This window comes from Euleptes europaea, chromosome 16 (genome assembly GCF_029931775.1).
Source record: "Euleptes europaea isolate rEulEur1 chromosome 16, rEulEur1.hap1, whole genome shotgun sequence".
NCBI classification, from domain to species: Eukaryota; Metazoa; Chordata; class Lepidosauria; order Squamata; family Sphaerodactylidae; genus Euleptes; species Euleptes europaea.
Genome location: NC_079327.1, coordinates 43,111,412 through 43,127,273, shown reverse-complemented (window position 1 = coordinate 43,127,273; position 15,862 = coordinate 43,111,412). Strand labels below are relative to the sequence as shown.

The window sequence follows — 15,862 nt, the reverse complement described above, 5'->3', positions numbered from 1 at the left end:
ACACACACATTGGAGTAACTGAAATGGGGATGGGATGGAAACAGTTGGGAGAGGCTGGGAATATGGAATGAGTTTTGAGACTGGCTAAAGATGAGGATAACCTATTTGCCCACTGCAACAATATAAAGAGTGGCCTGCTGTGGGACGAGCAAGAAGAGCTCAGTGTTTCTTAGTGGCTGGGAGATATGAGTAGCGCCGGCCTTGCAAAGACAGCCACTGGTGAGTGTCAGCCCTTGGCCCACAGAACCAGAAATCACCACAAAGTCGTATAGAGTCCAAACAGGTGGATTTTACTGATCAAATAGGCATACAGTGCAAACGAATAAAATGACAGCTATGAAAGGCTCACTAGCTGGGAGATATTATAAGGCAGGAAAGGCGGGAGATTACACGCAGGAATACAGTTTCCCAGGAGCTGAGTTCCCAGGCTTAGGCTTAGGCATGCGACCTTGGGGGGCAGACAATACAGCACAGAGACAGAGGCAATAACGAAACCGAGATAGCAGCCTGACATTCTGCTCCCCTCAAGGCCCCCTCCCAGTCCGCAAGGGGGCTGGCCTGTTCGGGTAAGCAATGTGAAAGGCGTCAATGAGGTCGGGGGCGGAGACATCCCGTGCGCGCACCCATTCGTCATAGGCAGGGGGGAAATGTTTCCAACGAACTAGATACTGGAGAGTACCATGGTGAATACGGGAGTCAAGGATCTTGGAGACTTCGAAGTGTTCTTCCCCCCCCACCATGATGGGTTGCGCAGGCGGTGGGTCCGGATGCCACCGTGGAGAAGCAACATGGGGTTTGAGGAGGCTTATGTGGAAAACAGGATGCACACGCCTCAAAGATTTGGGGAGAGCCAGTTCCACTGTGACAGGGTTTATGACCCGAGTAATGGGGAAAGGGCCAATGAATTTGGCGCTGAGTTTATGGCACGGTTGGGTGGACCGGAGGTTTTTGGTGGAAAGGTAAACCAAAGCACCCACTTGCAGATCACCCCCGGGGGAGCGATGTTTGTCAGCTTGCGCTTTGTATTTACGTTTGGCCCGGTCGAGGTTGCTAACGAGCCAGGGCCAAGTGGTACGGAGGGCGTGTGCCCAGGAGGCAATGTCGGGGTTCCCCTCCCCCTCTACATCATCTGTAGGAACGATGGGACTGAACTCTTGTCCATACACAGCAAAAAACGGGCTAAAACCTGTGGATTGATGCATGGCATTATTGTAGGCATATTCTGCTAAAGGTAGCAGTTCCACCCAGTTATCCTGGTGGTAGTTAACATAACAACGCAAATAACATTCGAGTACAGCATTGACACGTTCAGTTTGACCATCAGTTTGAGGATGGTATGCACTAGACAATCCCTGTTCCACCCCCACCAACTTGAGGAAAGCTTTCCAAAACTTAGAAACGAAACCACTTCCGCGGTCACAAATTATTTTACGCGGAAACGAATGTAAACGAAATATATGCGTCACGAAGAGGCGGGCCAGTTTCTGAGCAGAGGGGATCCCTGCACATGGAATCAAATGTATTTGCTTAGAAAACAAATCAGTAACAACCCACAACACAGTTTTACCCCCACTGAGAGGGAGATCAGTCATGAAGTCCATAGCGATCACTTCCCAAGGTTTGCTGGGCGTTTCAAGAGGTTGTAGCAGTCCCGGGGGTTTGCCCTGCGATCGTTTCGCAGCGGCACAAACGGGACAGCTGCGGATGAAGGAGTCAATGTCGGAACGCATTCCCCCCCACCAGAACTGTCTGCGCAATAAGTGAAGGGTCTTCAGAAACCCAAAGTGCCCAGCTGTTTTGGCTCCATGAGCTAAATGTAAAACGTCCTTCCGGAGAGCTTTGGGTACATACAATTTTGAGTCTTTGTACCAGGACCCCCCTTGTTCCAAAACACCAGGAGGTAGGGTATGAGCGGAACGTTCTAAAAGGCACTGGTCCCGAAGGACAGTTAAAAAGGATTCGGAGATGGGGAGTTTGGAGGGAGCCCCCCCGTCGGTTCTGGAGATCTGAGAAATAGTTATAGGGCTAGTGCTTACGTGTGGCGGCGCGCAGACTGCAGGCGGCTGAGCGGTCGGAGGGGTAGGAGGGGCGGGAACTCCGGTCTGTTGCGGTGGCGGCTGGGCAGCCGGTTGGGCTGGCGGAGCTTGCGAGGTGTGTTGATGCTGGGATCGGGTTTGCACAGCCAGCATAGGTAGGGCCCCACGTTGCATAGGGGTGAACAGAGAGTTGGTGGGTCTTTCGAGTTTTACCGGATATTGTGGTAAACGGGAGAGGGCATCCGCGAGAACGTTCTGCTTCCCAGGGACGTGCTTCAGGGTGAAACGGAACTGAGCAAAGAACTCCGCCCACCGTTGTTGTTTCGCCGATAGCTTATGGGACCCCGTGAGGGCAGCTAGATTTTTGTGATCGGTCCAAACTTCAAAGGGTATTTTAGACCCTTCCAAGAATTGCCGCCATAAAGTCAGTGCATGATGAACTGCAGAGGCCTCTTTCTCCCAGATGGGCCAGTTTAATTGAGCGTGCGCAAATTTTTTTGAAAAGTAAGCGCAAGGGTGAAGAAGACCGTCCGGTCCTTGCTGGAGGAGAGCCCCTCCCATGGCTACATCGGAAGCATCGACTTGCACAATGAACATTTGATTTGGGTCTGGGTGCCGTAGCACCGGCTCCGAAGTGAAGAGGCGTTTGAGGGCCAGAAAGGCGGCTTGGCATTGCTCAGTCCATAGGATCTTTGCGGAGAGCAAGGCAGCCGAGCTTACTTTTCCTTTAGTTTTCAGCAGGTCCGTAATGGGTAGAGCCACTTGGGCGAAGTTAGGGATGAATCCCCGATAGAAGTTTGCAAATCCCAGAAATTGCTGTACTTGCTTACGGTTGGTGGGGGGAGTCCAATCGAGGACGGCTTGGACTTTGGCGGGGTCCATGCGAAGACCTTGGTGGGAGATGATGTATCCCAAAAACGTGAGTTTGCTTTGGTGAAATTCACACTTAGCTAGTTTAGCGAACAGTTGATGGTTACGCAGGCGTTGTAGAACTTCTCTGACCAGAGTCACATGCTCGTCCATAGTTTTCGAATAAATGAGAATGTCATCTAAGTAGACCACCACCCCACGATATAGAAGGTCATGTAGGATTTCATTGATGAGTTGCATGAAGACCCCCGGGGCCCCTTTTAATCCGAACGGCATTACAAGGAATTCATACATTCCGAAACAGCTAGAGAAGGCAGTGAGGTGTTCATCTCCTTCGCGGATACGGACTCGGTAGTAGGCTTCCACCAAGTCTAATTTAGAGAACACACGGCCTTCCTGTAATTGTCCCAAAATATCCGATATTAATGGGATAGGATAGGCGTTGGTCTGGGTAACCGCATTGAGCTTTCTGAAGTCAATGCACAGGCGAAGGTCGCCCTCTTTTTTCCGGACGAAAAACGCGGGGGCCGAGTTTGGGGCATTCGAAGGGCGAATGAACCCTCTGGCGAGGTTTTTGTCCAAAAAGTCCCGGAGGACAGTGCGCTCGGAAGCGCTCATAGGGTAAATCTTACTTTTGGTTAATGTGCAGTCCTTTACTACTTCAATCGCACAGTCTGAGGCCCGGTGGGGGGGTAAGGCATCACATTCCTTAAGGTCGAAGACATCTTCAAAGTCCCGGTATACAGCGGGTAGAGCCGGTGGTACTGGGGCAGTAGAGGTTAACGCTGGAACGGGCGGAAATGGCAGAGCAAAGTTTTGCCGATGCTGGTCGCAGGTGGGACTAGCGAAAGAAATAGTGTCTGTTTCCCAATCAATACTGGGACTATGTCCTTTAATCCAGTTAATTCCCAAGACTTCAAATCGGATAGGGGCTATAGTGAAGTCTATTTGTTCCCAGTGGGAACCAATTCCCATTGCCACCCCTATGGTGCGATGATCAACTGGACCCCCCTGGAATTGGCTCCCGTCCATTTGAGCAAATTGGACGGGGGCGGGTAAAGCCTCTGAGTCGGCTCTGAGGGCAGCAAACGTGGCTTCGCTTATGAGAGTGCGACAGCAACCGGAGTCAATTAGTGCTTTGACGGGGATTTGTGGACCTCCGTTAAGTTGTTGTAAAACTGCATCTACGTAGACGGTGGAGTCCACTTCTTTGATTTTGGTAGGAGCATTCGGTTTGATAGGAAGATCCTGAGAGGTCTGTGGAGATGCTCCATTCACCACAGACCGGAGCCGTTTTTTGACAAGTCGAGGGGAGATTCCAGGTTTAAGGCTGGAGAAATCCAAGGGTTTTCCTCATCCGAAGAGGGAAAGCTGTCCCCCAATGGGGCACTTGTAATCCGAGACCCGGCGGGGTCGTTGGAAGCAGGCAGGGAGGCTGGGTCCCCGGCATGGAGTGCAGAGGGTGTGGGCCTTCCCGGAGCTGCGCTGCGGGTGGCCGCGGTGCCTCTGCGTGGTGGACGACCTCGGGCGCGGGTTGTCGTGCTGGGACGAAATAATTCCTGGCGGCGTGGGCAAACGGCTGCAAAGTGGCCCATTTCTCCGCATGTAAGACAGGCACCCCTCTGAAATCGGACTTCACGTTCCTGGAGCGGACGTGGGGGATTTCGTGGGACGAGCAGTGGTGCCTTGGGTTGAGGCTTTTGGGTGCCCTTCTCCTTGTGCTTTTGACGGACGAGAGAAATAAAGCGGCGGCGGCTTTCCACTTCCTCGGCTAATAGGATCCAGCCTTCGAGGGTATCGGGATCGCCCCGCATGTAAGACCAGTTCAGAATGTCAGGATGCAAGGCTTCCCTGAAATGATGGATTAGGGTGGTCTCGGGCCAACCTACAATTTTACTTGCCAGTCGCTGAAATTCATCGGCAAATTCCCGAACTGTAGCAGAGCCTTGTTTTAATTGTAAAAGTTCCGTTTTGGCTCTTTCTCCCAGGAAGGGGTCCTCAAACCTCCTTCTCAGGGCAGTCATGAAGTTGTTGAGGGAACGAATCGCACGAGAGCGGGTGTCAAACTGGAGGACCATCCAGTCAGCCGCTTTGCCTGTCAGGAGGGAAGCTACGTACCGCACCCGGCTATCTTCCGTGGGGAAGAGTTGACCTTGTTCTCGCATATAACTGTCCACTTGATGCAAGAAACAAGGCAAAGTCTCAAGAGATCCGTCATACGTAGTCCTCAATTTGAGTTGCTTCCAAGGGCCGGGCGCGGGCTGACCCGGTTGCACGGGTGGTCCGGGCGGAGGAGCAACAGGAGCTCCAGGAGGCAAAGGTGGAGCAGGCACATTAGCAGGTGGTTGCACGGGTGGTCGGAGCGGAGGAGCAACAGGAGCTCCAGGAGGTAAGGGTGGAGCAGGCACATTAGCGGGTGGTTGTACGGGTACCGCCTGACCCGGTATCGGAACGGGCTGTCTCTGAGCTATCAGGGTTTGTTGTAATTGTCTGTTCTCGTGAAGCATAAGTTCCATTACTTCTTGGAGTTGATCCACACGGTCGGAGAGCTCCCGATTCTGGGCTCGTAAAAGATGAACCTCCTCACTTGGGCCCCCAGTAAGATGAGGCTTACTGGTTCGGAAGCTCGTGGCCCATTGAGAGCTATCCCCATATAAATCCTCGTCTTCAGACTCATCTGAGTCTCGACGTCGGTCAGCCAAACGGCGTGCGCGTTGGGTCGTACGCGACGGGACAAACGCCGGGGAAAAGGTGAGACCTGATAGTCCCAGTACATAGTCCTTGGGGCGCGTGTCCACGTTCGCCTGATTCCTTGCTGCAGCCGCCCTGGCTGCTTCCGCCGCCTCTCTCTCTCTTGCGACCCTAGCCGCTTCGGCGGCTTGCTGATCCGCAAGAACTTTGGCGTTCTCAAGTCTTAGGGCAGCCTCTGCCGTAATGCGCGGCAAAAGTTCTGTCTCGAGGAGCAAGAGTATGGGGTCAGGTTCCCCGCCCAGCAGAGGTTGTACTCGAACCGCCAGTGCGGATGCCTCGGCTCCAAACGTCGGGGTCAAAACTTGAGCCAAGGTGGCTACCGGGGTGTCCTTTGTACATTCCACAAGGAGAAGAGCGGTGCTAATAGCGACTCGCTTGGCCTCAGCCTGGCAGCTGGCCGCATCCGGGATCAGGGAAAAACCCTCCGGTGGGGCTCCCGCCATGGTAGAAAGAGTTTGTCGAGAAATAAGATTATCCAGAAGTCCAGTTAATATTTGTAAATCCTCAGTCGCCAATCGGGCATCGTCCAGTAATTGATCCAAGTCCTGAAGATCTAAACGAGCATCAGTATCCTCCGATGTTAACATCCAGAGACGTCCTGTAAGAGATTGCCACTGCGCGTGTACCAGTCCCCTCAAGCGGCAAACCTCTCGGTTCGTCCGGAAAAGTTCAGCAATTAAGTCCTGTAACAGAGTAGGGTCCTCTGAGAAGGGCTCCAGGGTAGTAGATCACCTGGAGAGCTGCACAGCTCCCATCCAAGTGGCAGGCGAACCCCCCTGGGCTCCAGCCTGGCTAGGAGAACGGTGAAGATGTGAGATAGCTGTCATAATGTCAGCCCTTGGCCCACAGAACCAGAAATCACCACAAAGTCGTATAGAGTCCAAACAGGTGGATTTTACTGATCAAATAGGCATACAGTGCAAACGAATAAAATGACAGCTATGAAAGGCTCACTAGCTGGGAGATATTATAAGGCAGGAAAGGCGGGAGATTACACGCAGGAATACAGTTTCCCAGGAGCTGAGTTCCCAGGCTTAGGCTTAGGCATGCGACCTTGGGGGGCAGACAATACAGCACAGAGACAGAGGCAATAACGAAACCGAGATAGCAGCCTGACAGTGAGGTGAACAGGGGCTCAGAGCTCTGAGATCATGGCTCTGGAGCACACAGGGCACGAGGTTCCCTCCTGGAGGCATTCAAGGGCATAATTTCCAACAGTTACAGTGCTAGACAAAGAGGTTCGGCCCATCTAAATCTGACTGTATTTGTGAAAATGCAAAACAATTAACTAAAATAAAACAGATTATGTGATTCCCAACTAGAGTAGATGCCCAAGTAAGGTAGTAGTCACACACACCATATGGTTTGGATGGGGAAGAGGGAGAAGGGAAGAGGCCCATGGAATAAGTCAAGTAAAAGTGGAGGATCTCCCCACCTGCCTTGCCCAGTCCCTTCCCCCCCCCCCCCCCGCACATCACCAGCATTTTGGCTTGGCTTTTGCGTCTCCTGGCCTCAATTAATATTGCTGAGGAGCAAGAACTTCAGGTGAATTCCACTCACTAGTGTACATTCAGTAACAGCCTCTTAAGATTGTTTGTGCTTAGTCAGCTGGCTGTCCTTAAATTTCATAGATAGATCTGGATCCTTGGCAGGGAACTTGTCAGAACTTCAGGTGCTCTCCTCCTCCATCCCTCACCTAGACTCAGCCCACTCCTCCCTCTCTTTCTACCCATAACTTTTCCTTCTGGTATCCCAGTGACCTTCTTCAGTTAACTACATGCTGTCCACTTTGCATTTGCTCTAAAATTAGATTTATATAAAAAAGGTAAAGGTAGTCCCCTGTGCAAGCACTGGGTCATTCCTGACCCATGGGGTGACATCACATCCCGATGTTTACTAGGCAGACTATGTTTGTGGGGTAGTTTGTAATTGCCATCCCCGGTAGTCTACACTTTACCCCCAGCAAGCCGAGTACTCATTTTACCGGCCTCGGAAGGATGGAAGGCTGAGTCAACCTTGAGCCGACTACCTGAAGCCGACTTCCGCCGGGATCGAACTCAGGTCGTGAGCAGAGCTTTTGACTGCAGTACTGCAACTTACCACTCTGCGCCATGGGGCTCTTATATAAATTTATATAGCACTATATGAAGTGCTGTGCAGGACTGGATCTGTGCAGGACTGGGGTGTGTGTGGGGGGGCAAGCACTCCGAGCGCAAGGAGGTTGGGGGCCCAGCACGGGCATGAAGAAGAGGAGTGCCACCACAACGCAGCAGAACAAGCGCAGTTGCCTGCCTGCTGTGCAGTTGATGCGCACGGCGCCACCCAGCATTCAGCCACCCACCCTTTCTCATTGCATGCGCCACACCTACAGCAGCTATGCGCGAGACCAGAGTGCGGGCAAGCACATGGTGGCAGTACGGCAACCACTCCTCTGGCCACCAGTGCCTAGCTCCAGCTCATGTACATGCGCCTGGCGTACCCCTCCCTCCCCTCTGCCCTCCCTTTCCCCAAGCTCTGTGCCAGGTGATGTGGCACCTCAGCTTCAAATTTGCCTCCAGCTAAACTGAACAATGGCACAGCAAGTTAACAGTCCTTGACTAGATGTCCGACATAGTCTCAACTGTTCTGCATTTCTCTTGCCACATTTTGTATTTTATAAATCTTTGCTATGTATACATGGGGTGGGATGCGCAAGTGAAGTGCTTATATAAGCAGTTTGTGTAATGTCTTATGCATTTTTTAAGTTATTTATCTTTCACATTCTAATCCACTTTTGACAAACTTGCTAAAAAAGTACAAGTAGGTCCAGCCAAGTTTCAGAACTAGGCATGTGTTTATCTGTGTCTGATCTGTGCTCTTAATTTATAAAGCAACTCTCAAACACACCGAAAGCCCGAGCTGCATGTCTATTAATGTCATTGTGGAGTCACTGGATCAGGATTCTTCACATACCAATATTACAGCATGCAGTGGATGGCATAATGAGAAAGACGTGTGGTTGTGGCAGATTCTCCAGTTAATGCAGTTCAGAACATCAAGCTGAGAGAAAGCAATTTGCTAACAATTTTGTTATGAAATGTGAAAGCAAAATGAACGCAAGAAGAGGGAAAGAGGCATGCCCTTGTGGTTAACTAGCAATTTCCCACCATTGTCAAGTTAAAAAGGTGATTTGGCTAAATAAACTCTTTTAATTACTCTTGAAATATGGCAGTGAGCACAATACATTGTCCAATGTGGCAATCTCTGAAAAAAAATGCACTGGACACTTATTTTTCTAAAGCACTTTCCTTCAGACACAGCTCTTCCTGATTATGAAAATATATTTCCATTAACATGTAAATGCATTACCTTTTTACCGGGAGGAACTAGGTTTTGATTTGCTTTGACAAGATGTGAAAGTGCTTTCTTTATGTTCTTTTCTTTCATACTCTGCAGTACAGCAGATGGAAGAAAAGTCTCCAGTCCCCATTCTTTTCTGCAACGCAAGACATACCTTTAATATCACATTCTTTTGGAAAAGCCATGCTAACAAGTAACCACAGAACAGAGAGAATAACATTCTGATGCAACAATTGGTGACACTTTCAGTTGCAGATGCAGGCTTCTTTCTGTTCCATATAAATCTGGGACAGAAAAAGGAAACTGCTAATGCTGGGGGGTAGCCCCTAATTTCTTCCATGAAGGAAGTCCTTTTGAGAGGCACAACAATTCTTCTCGTTTTGTGTTTTCCTTGAAAACGTCCCATAACGTTCATTTCAGGAATACAATGTGAAAACTCACAGCTGATTCGTATACACAGCCATCCACACGGGTGAAAAATCAAAATTAAAGTAAGGAAAAGGGAGAGACTGTGAAAGTTGGCTGCCCTGCACAGTTCAGAATATTTCAATCATGCAGGTGCAACCTACAGCACAAGGAATTGTGCTGGTTGTTGGAAATCAGTTTAGCCACCTGGACAGCTTGTTAAGCAAAGGGCTTTCCCTTGGCACAATTCCATTTCTAAGTGACCCCCTATATGGGCAAGAGACAATCAAGCCTAAAGAGAATACCTTTAAAATTCTTTGTGAAGAATATTTTAGTCATGGACACAGGGCTGTGGCTTTTGGCCTATATCTACAAATGTCCTGCTTCTTCAGACCGATACCACAATGAGCATCTTGGATCAAATATTGCACCCAGTGTAGCTTAGAAGAAGATTCAGTTTGAATAGCCGGTCTACCGTGGGATGGCTACCAACTTCCATCACAGAGCACTGATGAATCAGCAGGAGGGACCTGGGGTGCTTTCACACTAGAGTTTTATTGTCCCCATTATGTTGCCAGTGCAATATTTTCTCAATTTTGCATTTGCAACAGAGATTCCACATGGCAGAATGCAATCCAGTATTAGCCATGTATTCCATCACGTTACCATCATCTCTTCCTTCCACTGCTGTCTCTCCGCCATCATTAATCCCCTCCCACCCTCCTTCCTTGTTTTAAATGTTTTCAGGCGCATGTGTGGTGATGAAGAGGAATTGTGTGATAACACAAGCCTTTACATAAACCTTCCACATACTTACATATTTACATAGCGCAGTTTAGGAATAACACAAAACTTGAAACTTCAAATCCCTTGTATTTGCCTGCCTATCATAACACCATTGCCACCAGTTAATGAATGGTCCTCTCTTCCGAGTTTGCTACATTTCAGTGCTGGGCGGGTGACTGTGGGTGATCCCCCCTTTTCAGGATCAATTACAGCACTGGGAAACGTATGTGTGAACCCTTCCCCCTTTTGATAAGTTCCCCTCTCCTGATTTCAGGGCTACATTTCAGCAATAAGCTGTGGGTGATTCTCCCCCCCCCCCCCAGTTAATTTTAGCTTTTGAAAACTCTTTTTGAATTGCTGTAGTTGAATAACAGGACAACAACATTACAGAGATAAAAACTTTAAACATTTAATGGCTAGGCGGAGGAGGTGTATGTTTTTCTTTTAACTGAAACGGAAGGCATTTCTTCCCTATGAAAATCTTGTAACGAATTATGAATAAAAAGCGGCAAGGGATTACGATCCACACAAGGTAACCGACAGTGCAACTGTGCTGTTCCACATTATTTATGAAAAGAAAACAGGATATTTATATATGTGTATGCCGTCAAAACTGACTCACAGTCACCCCAGCGAGGGGCTTTCAAGGCAAGTGAGAAACAGAGGTGGTTTGCCATTGCCTTCCTCTGTAGAGCACTCCTTGGGGGTCTCCCATCCAAGTACTGACTCTGCTTAGCTTCTGAGATCTGAAGAGATCGGGCTATACCATGCCACCTTCCCTCCCACAACATTTTCAGTTTATTCAGGTTTAACACCCCATAAGGCTTATACCAAGAAAATATTTAAGAATTAAAAAACAACAGCAAATAAATTTTTTGCTATACATGCTTTACAAAAGCCACTGAGAAACAATCTTAATTTATGGGTATCAGAAGTGGCTGATTATGTTAACAGTCATTTCGCAAGAAATTTCTCCCTGGCAACAGTGTGTTCAGAACAATTAAAGAAAACATGCAGTAACAAATCAGCCATTGACAGGGAGCAATCACAAAAATGTTGTTCTGGAGGAATCCCTTTAACACACCCTTCATCTGTGCTGTAGGTAGCGCATTACAGTGTGCAAACATACGGCCATCTTAATTTAGGTATTATCAGCATATAAAGGGAGGATGGGAATTCAAATTCTGGTAAGTATTTGATTCCCAGATGGAGTGGGGAACATTTCCATCTGGCATCTTGGATTAACAGGTTCCAGTCTTGTTTAAAAAGTATTTGATTCCCAGATGGAGTAGGGAACATTTCCATCTGGCATCTTGGATTAACAGGTTCCAGTCTCGTTTAAAAAGCTTCTTAATAATTAACACTCTTTCCTTCACTACCAAAGAGGTCAAAGACCTCAAAGGAGCCAGTTGTGCAATTTTAGAATCTGTAATTTTAATCCACCAGGACCAACAGCGCTCTCGAGCTGCCAATCGAGTAAGCACTGGTTCTTAGCATTAAGCAACCTATATTTAAAAATTGGTTATGGCTTTCCAAATCAAAGTAGAAATTTTTGGAAGACCCAGTTCCAAGCACACAACTAAAGATGCTATATGTGGAGGTAAGGCAAGGATTTTTTGAAAAAAAGAACTCTGAAGCTCGCCAAGTAATTCAGCTGGACCTGAGAACCAGATCTGAGCACCATATTGTTATATTGCAGGGCTATATTGAAGCGTAAAATATATGCTTTCAACAGTGCTGGTATAAACTGAGCACCTTGGATAAAAAAGAATTTCTGAAGTGCTAACAATGACAGTTCAATTTTATTTTTAACATGCTAAATATGCTTAGACCATGATAAATCTAACCTGAAGATGACCCCGCAAATATCTAAATTAATTAACCACGTGTATACCTTTTGATTGGAGACTTTTTAGATTATGCAAAAATCATAATTTTAGATTTGTCATAATTGATCTCTTGAAGTTTGTTACTGCAGTAGGTCATAACAACTTTTATAGCTCTCTTCAGGCCAAAGTGAGACCTAGAAAGCAGTACTAGATCTGCATATAATAAGGCAGGAACTGAACAACCTTCCAAACAAAGCACATGGAAGAGAATATCCTGTAAATTAGGCAAAAAATCCTTCAAGAATGGGTTAAACAAATGTGGAGCAAGTACACAAATCTGCTGCACTCATCTCTGGACAGAAATTCAGTTAGATACAGAGCCCAAATTATCTAGTTTAATATACAACAAATTCTCAGAATAAAGGTTCGTAATTAATTTCAGCAGTCTAGTAGGCAAATGGGCAGCATAAAGCTTGTTCCATAAATGTGATTGAGAGACTGCGACAAAAGCAGCTCTTAATTCAATTAATGCTGCATACAAAGAGCCCGGCGTATCTACAGAATATTTATTTAATAGTGCAGCCAGCGCAAAACAATCCATACAGGAACACTCTCTTCTAAAGCCCACTTGCTCATCACCTATAACTTTCTCATTGTCCATCCATTGAAGCAGGGTTCTTTTTGCAGGAAACTTGCATATAGTTTGCTAGTCATTGTCCAAAGACTGACCAATCAGTAGTTATATGAATCTGTTTTATCCCCTTTTTAATAAATCAATGCAATGAACAAGATTTTGCATGAATCTGGTTTTCATTCCTTCCTGATTGATCAACATAAATAGAGATGCCAGCACTGAAGCCCACCACAAGGAGTTCATTTTCAAAAGTTCAGAAGGGAGAACATCAAGGCCTGGGGTTTCCCTGTTTTCAACTCGTTAATCAGTTCAACTACTTCCCAATGAGTTATGGGTTTCCAGCATGGAAGCTGCTGGAGATAAATATCAAAGGCCAAGTCTGATTCCTTTTTGGGTTTCTTATATAGATTATTGAAATCGTTTTCCCAAGTAGATGTTGATATAGTGGCTGAATTGTACCCCTTGGTTTCAATATTGGAATAATTAAATGCCACAGAGAAGTATTTTCCCTCTGCAGCCATTATTATATTATTTCAAAGAGATTCCATGACCTATCCCATTTTCTTCTTCAGCATATTCTTATACTCCTATTTAGACCATAGAAGTAGGTTTCTTGCAGCATCTGAATTTTCTGTCTGAAGAGCCTATAACTTATTCTTAACCCGATTTTCGGCATTCCTACAGTTAGAATTGAACTAGCTTTTATTATGACTTTGAGAGATATTAGATTGTCTAACTGGCAAGCTGCTAAAAAAACCAGACTCAAACAGATTAATAAGTATAGTCATACTTGACAATGCTGATTGACAGTCTTGAGCTTTGACAACTCTTTCCTTTAAATGAAGGGGTTCTGTGGAATTAAATATTGTTCAGCAGCCTCTGCTAAACTCTCGTTGCATCTTTGCCTAGGTGGAAGTGTCTTGAGCTTGGGCTGATCGATATCCAGCTCCAATTCAGTTCCAATATTTATCTTGATGGAAATAGGTTGATGGTAATTTACTCCATGATCACACACCTTAACTCAAGCACTTTGGAAAAGTGAGAATTATCAATTAACAGGTAGTCAATCACATTTGATCCCTGTGATGTAACAAAAATAAAATATCCAAAGGGATCGATGCAATTCCTATTAATAATTAATGGTGATAATTTAGAGGTCAAATTTATCAATCTGACCCCTTTATTATTAATACCCTTGTCTTTCTACTGCCAAGTGCCTGGCGTGGGATCACAGTAAAAAAGCTATCATTCCAGAGTTTAGAACAAAGTAGGTCACCATAATTTGATCCAATTCTGGCATTGAAGTCACTGCTCACTACCAAGATACCTTTTGTATATCTACTTTGCTGGATCTAATAAATAATCCTCCTTGGTGGTTCTAGGAAGATGATAAATATTGACCAACAGAATTATTCTCAAATTAATCAAGATCTTGACTCCCATTGCTAGATTAAAAAGGCAGGAGGGGAGAACAGACTGTTTACCAATTTTGTTGGATACAAAACAACTTAATCCCACCTGTGGATACCTCTTAAAACATTTTTACGGGAAGATGACAACACTTATATCTACCTAAGTCAGAGGAGTTAGAAAGTCAGGATTTTTTTTACCGTAATACAATCAGAGTTATTCAAAAAGGAGAAAAAAATCCATGATCAGAAATGATCCTTTTCCATCTAGCTATGTTGCAACTTAGAATTGTCAGCTTTCTGAAATTAGCACTGGATTCAATTCTTATCTCTTTCTTCCTAAAAAAACACACACTCATCCACTACTCGATTGGACACAGAAATGTTCAATAATGTAACTTTTGGTAAAAGGGGGACTAAAAGGGATTCATCATCATGTTTGGCAAAAATTCTTGTCTCCATATTTGACTGGGTCCAGTGTTTAATTTATCTCTGTTGAGGGATCTATAAGTACTTCATCTGCTATAGTGGAGGAGATAACTACTATGCCCTGACTTTAAAATGCAGATATATAGGATTCCAGTCTCAAGAGGCCTGGACAAGCCATCAAATCATCTGTGAACAATGATGGACAATTATCACTTAGAATCACTAGATAGTTCAGCTATATCACTTTCCATGTTAGTAAATAACAAAGGCTCTGTAACTTTGAAGAGAAGTTGTGCATAGGGGGCTTGCCATCTAAAGTGTTTCCTTGGGCACTGGGCCAACTCTTTGGGGCAACACACTTGGTTGAAGCAAGGTGGTCAAATCAATGAGTTCTTGATGAAGCATCTGTTTTATTGTCATTTCAAGGGTATTTGTAGAATCTGGCCTCAGGGCCTGGAGAGGATAGTAGTGTTTGAGTCCTTTCTGTTCCCTTTTTTTGAAGGAAGAGGTTAAAGGACTGTAAATTCTGCAAAGATGTCTTGGACAAGAGAGTGACATCCACCCATAGCAGATGACTCAGTAAACAAAGAATAATTCTTTGGTTAACCCACCATCCTTTACTCAGCTGACAAACAAGGTGATTTGATTACTCTGTAGTGTACACATTGATCTTTCTAAGGGCTTTCTCAGGTCATTTTCTCTTATTCCTGGAAAAACAGTTTGTCCATTACCCATTACTGTAGCCAAAGAATTACAGGTATCATCTATGTTATTTATGCATTCGGTTCCAGTCATAGAAGTGGGAAGGAGAGAAACTGCAGAGCTCTTACTAAGGACGGTGACATCATGGGTGACCTTGTCGAGTTTACTTGAGATATAGTTAAGCTGCTGATAGACAGCCACCACAGTTTCTCTAGTAAGAAGGAAATGGTCACCTATGAATTTTAATTAAAAAAATCCTTGCAAGAGTCTCCAAGGTGTTCCTTAGTACCAGGAGTATTCCCATCCAAATTGGGGGAGGCTGCCTGGTTTATCCCCCCTGGAAACCTCTTGCAGATCCAATGAATGACCTTCTGGAAAAGAGTGAGACACGGACTCATGCTCCACAGCTTTGCATCCAATGAGAGACGAAGAATCAGATAATCCACTTACTGTTTCTTTCATTACAAGAAGGTCATCAATATGAAGCTGCTTAGTATAATTAGTTGGAGAACATGTATCCAAATAGGTCCTTGTACACTTTTTCTTTCCCATAGTTGGTAATGGATAACAATAACTATAAACTGCAAGGTGCTAGAAAGTAAGTCCAAAGACTCCGAGAGGATATACCAAAAAGAAAGCCGGCAAGATCTCTCACAGCTGTCACAAATTATC

General features: G+C 45.9%; 1 protein-coding gene across 2 annotated transcripts in view; it reads right to left on the bottom strand.

Moving 5' to 3' along the window:
- FRMPD4 (FERM and PDZ domain containing 4) overlaps window positions 1–15,862 on the bottom strand; it is a 292,186-nt gene that overhangs the window by 10,762 nt on the left and 265,562 nt on the right. For both annotated transcript variants that reach the window (XM_056862191.1, XM_056862193.1), the window contains exon 11: window positions 9,006–9,132. In XM_056862191.1, coding sequence (XP_056718169.1) covers window positions 9,006–9,132 — 127 coding nt within the window. The remainder of the gene's footprint in view (window positions 1–9,005; window positions 9,133–15,862) is intronic.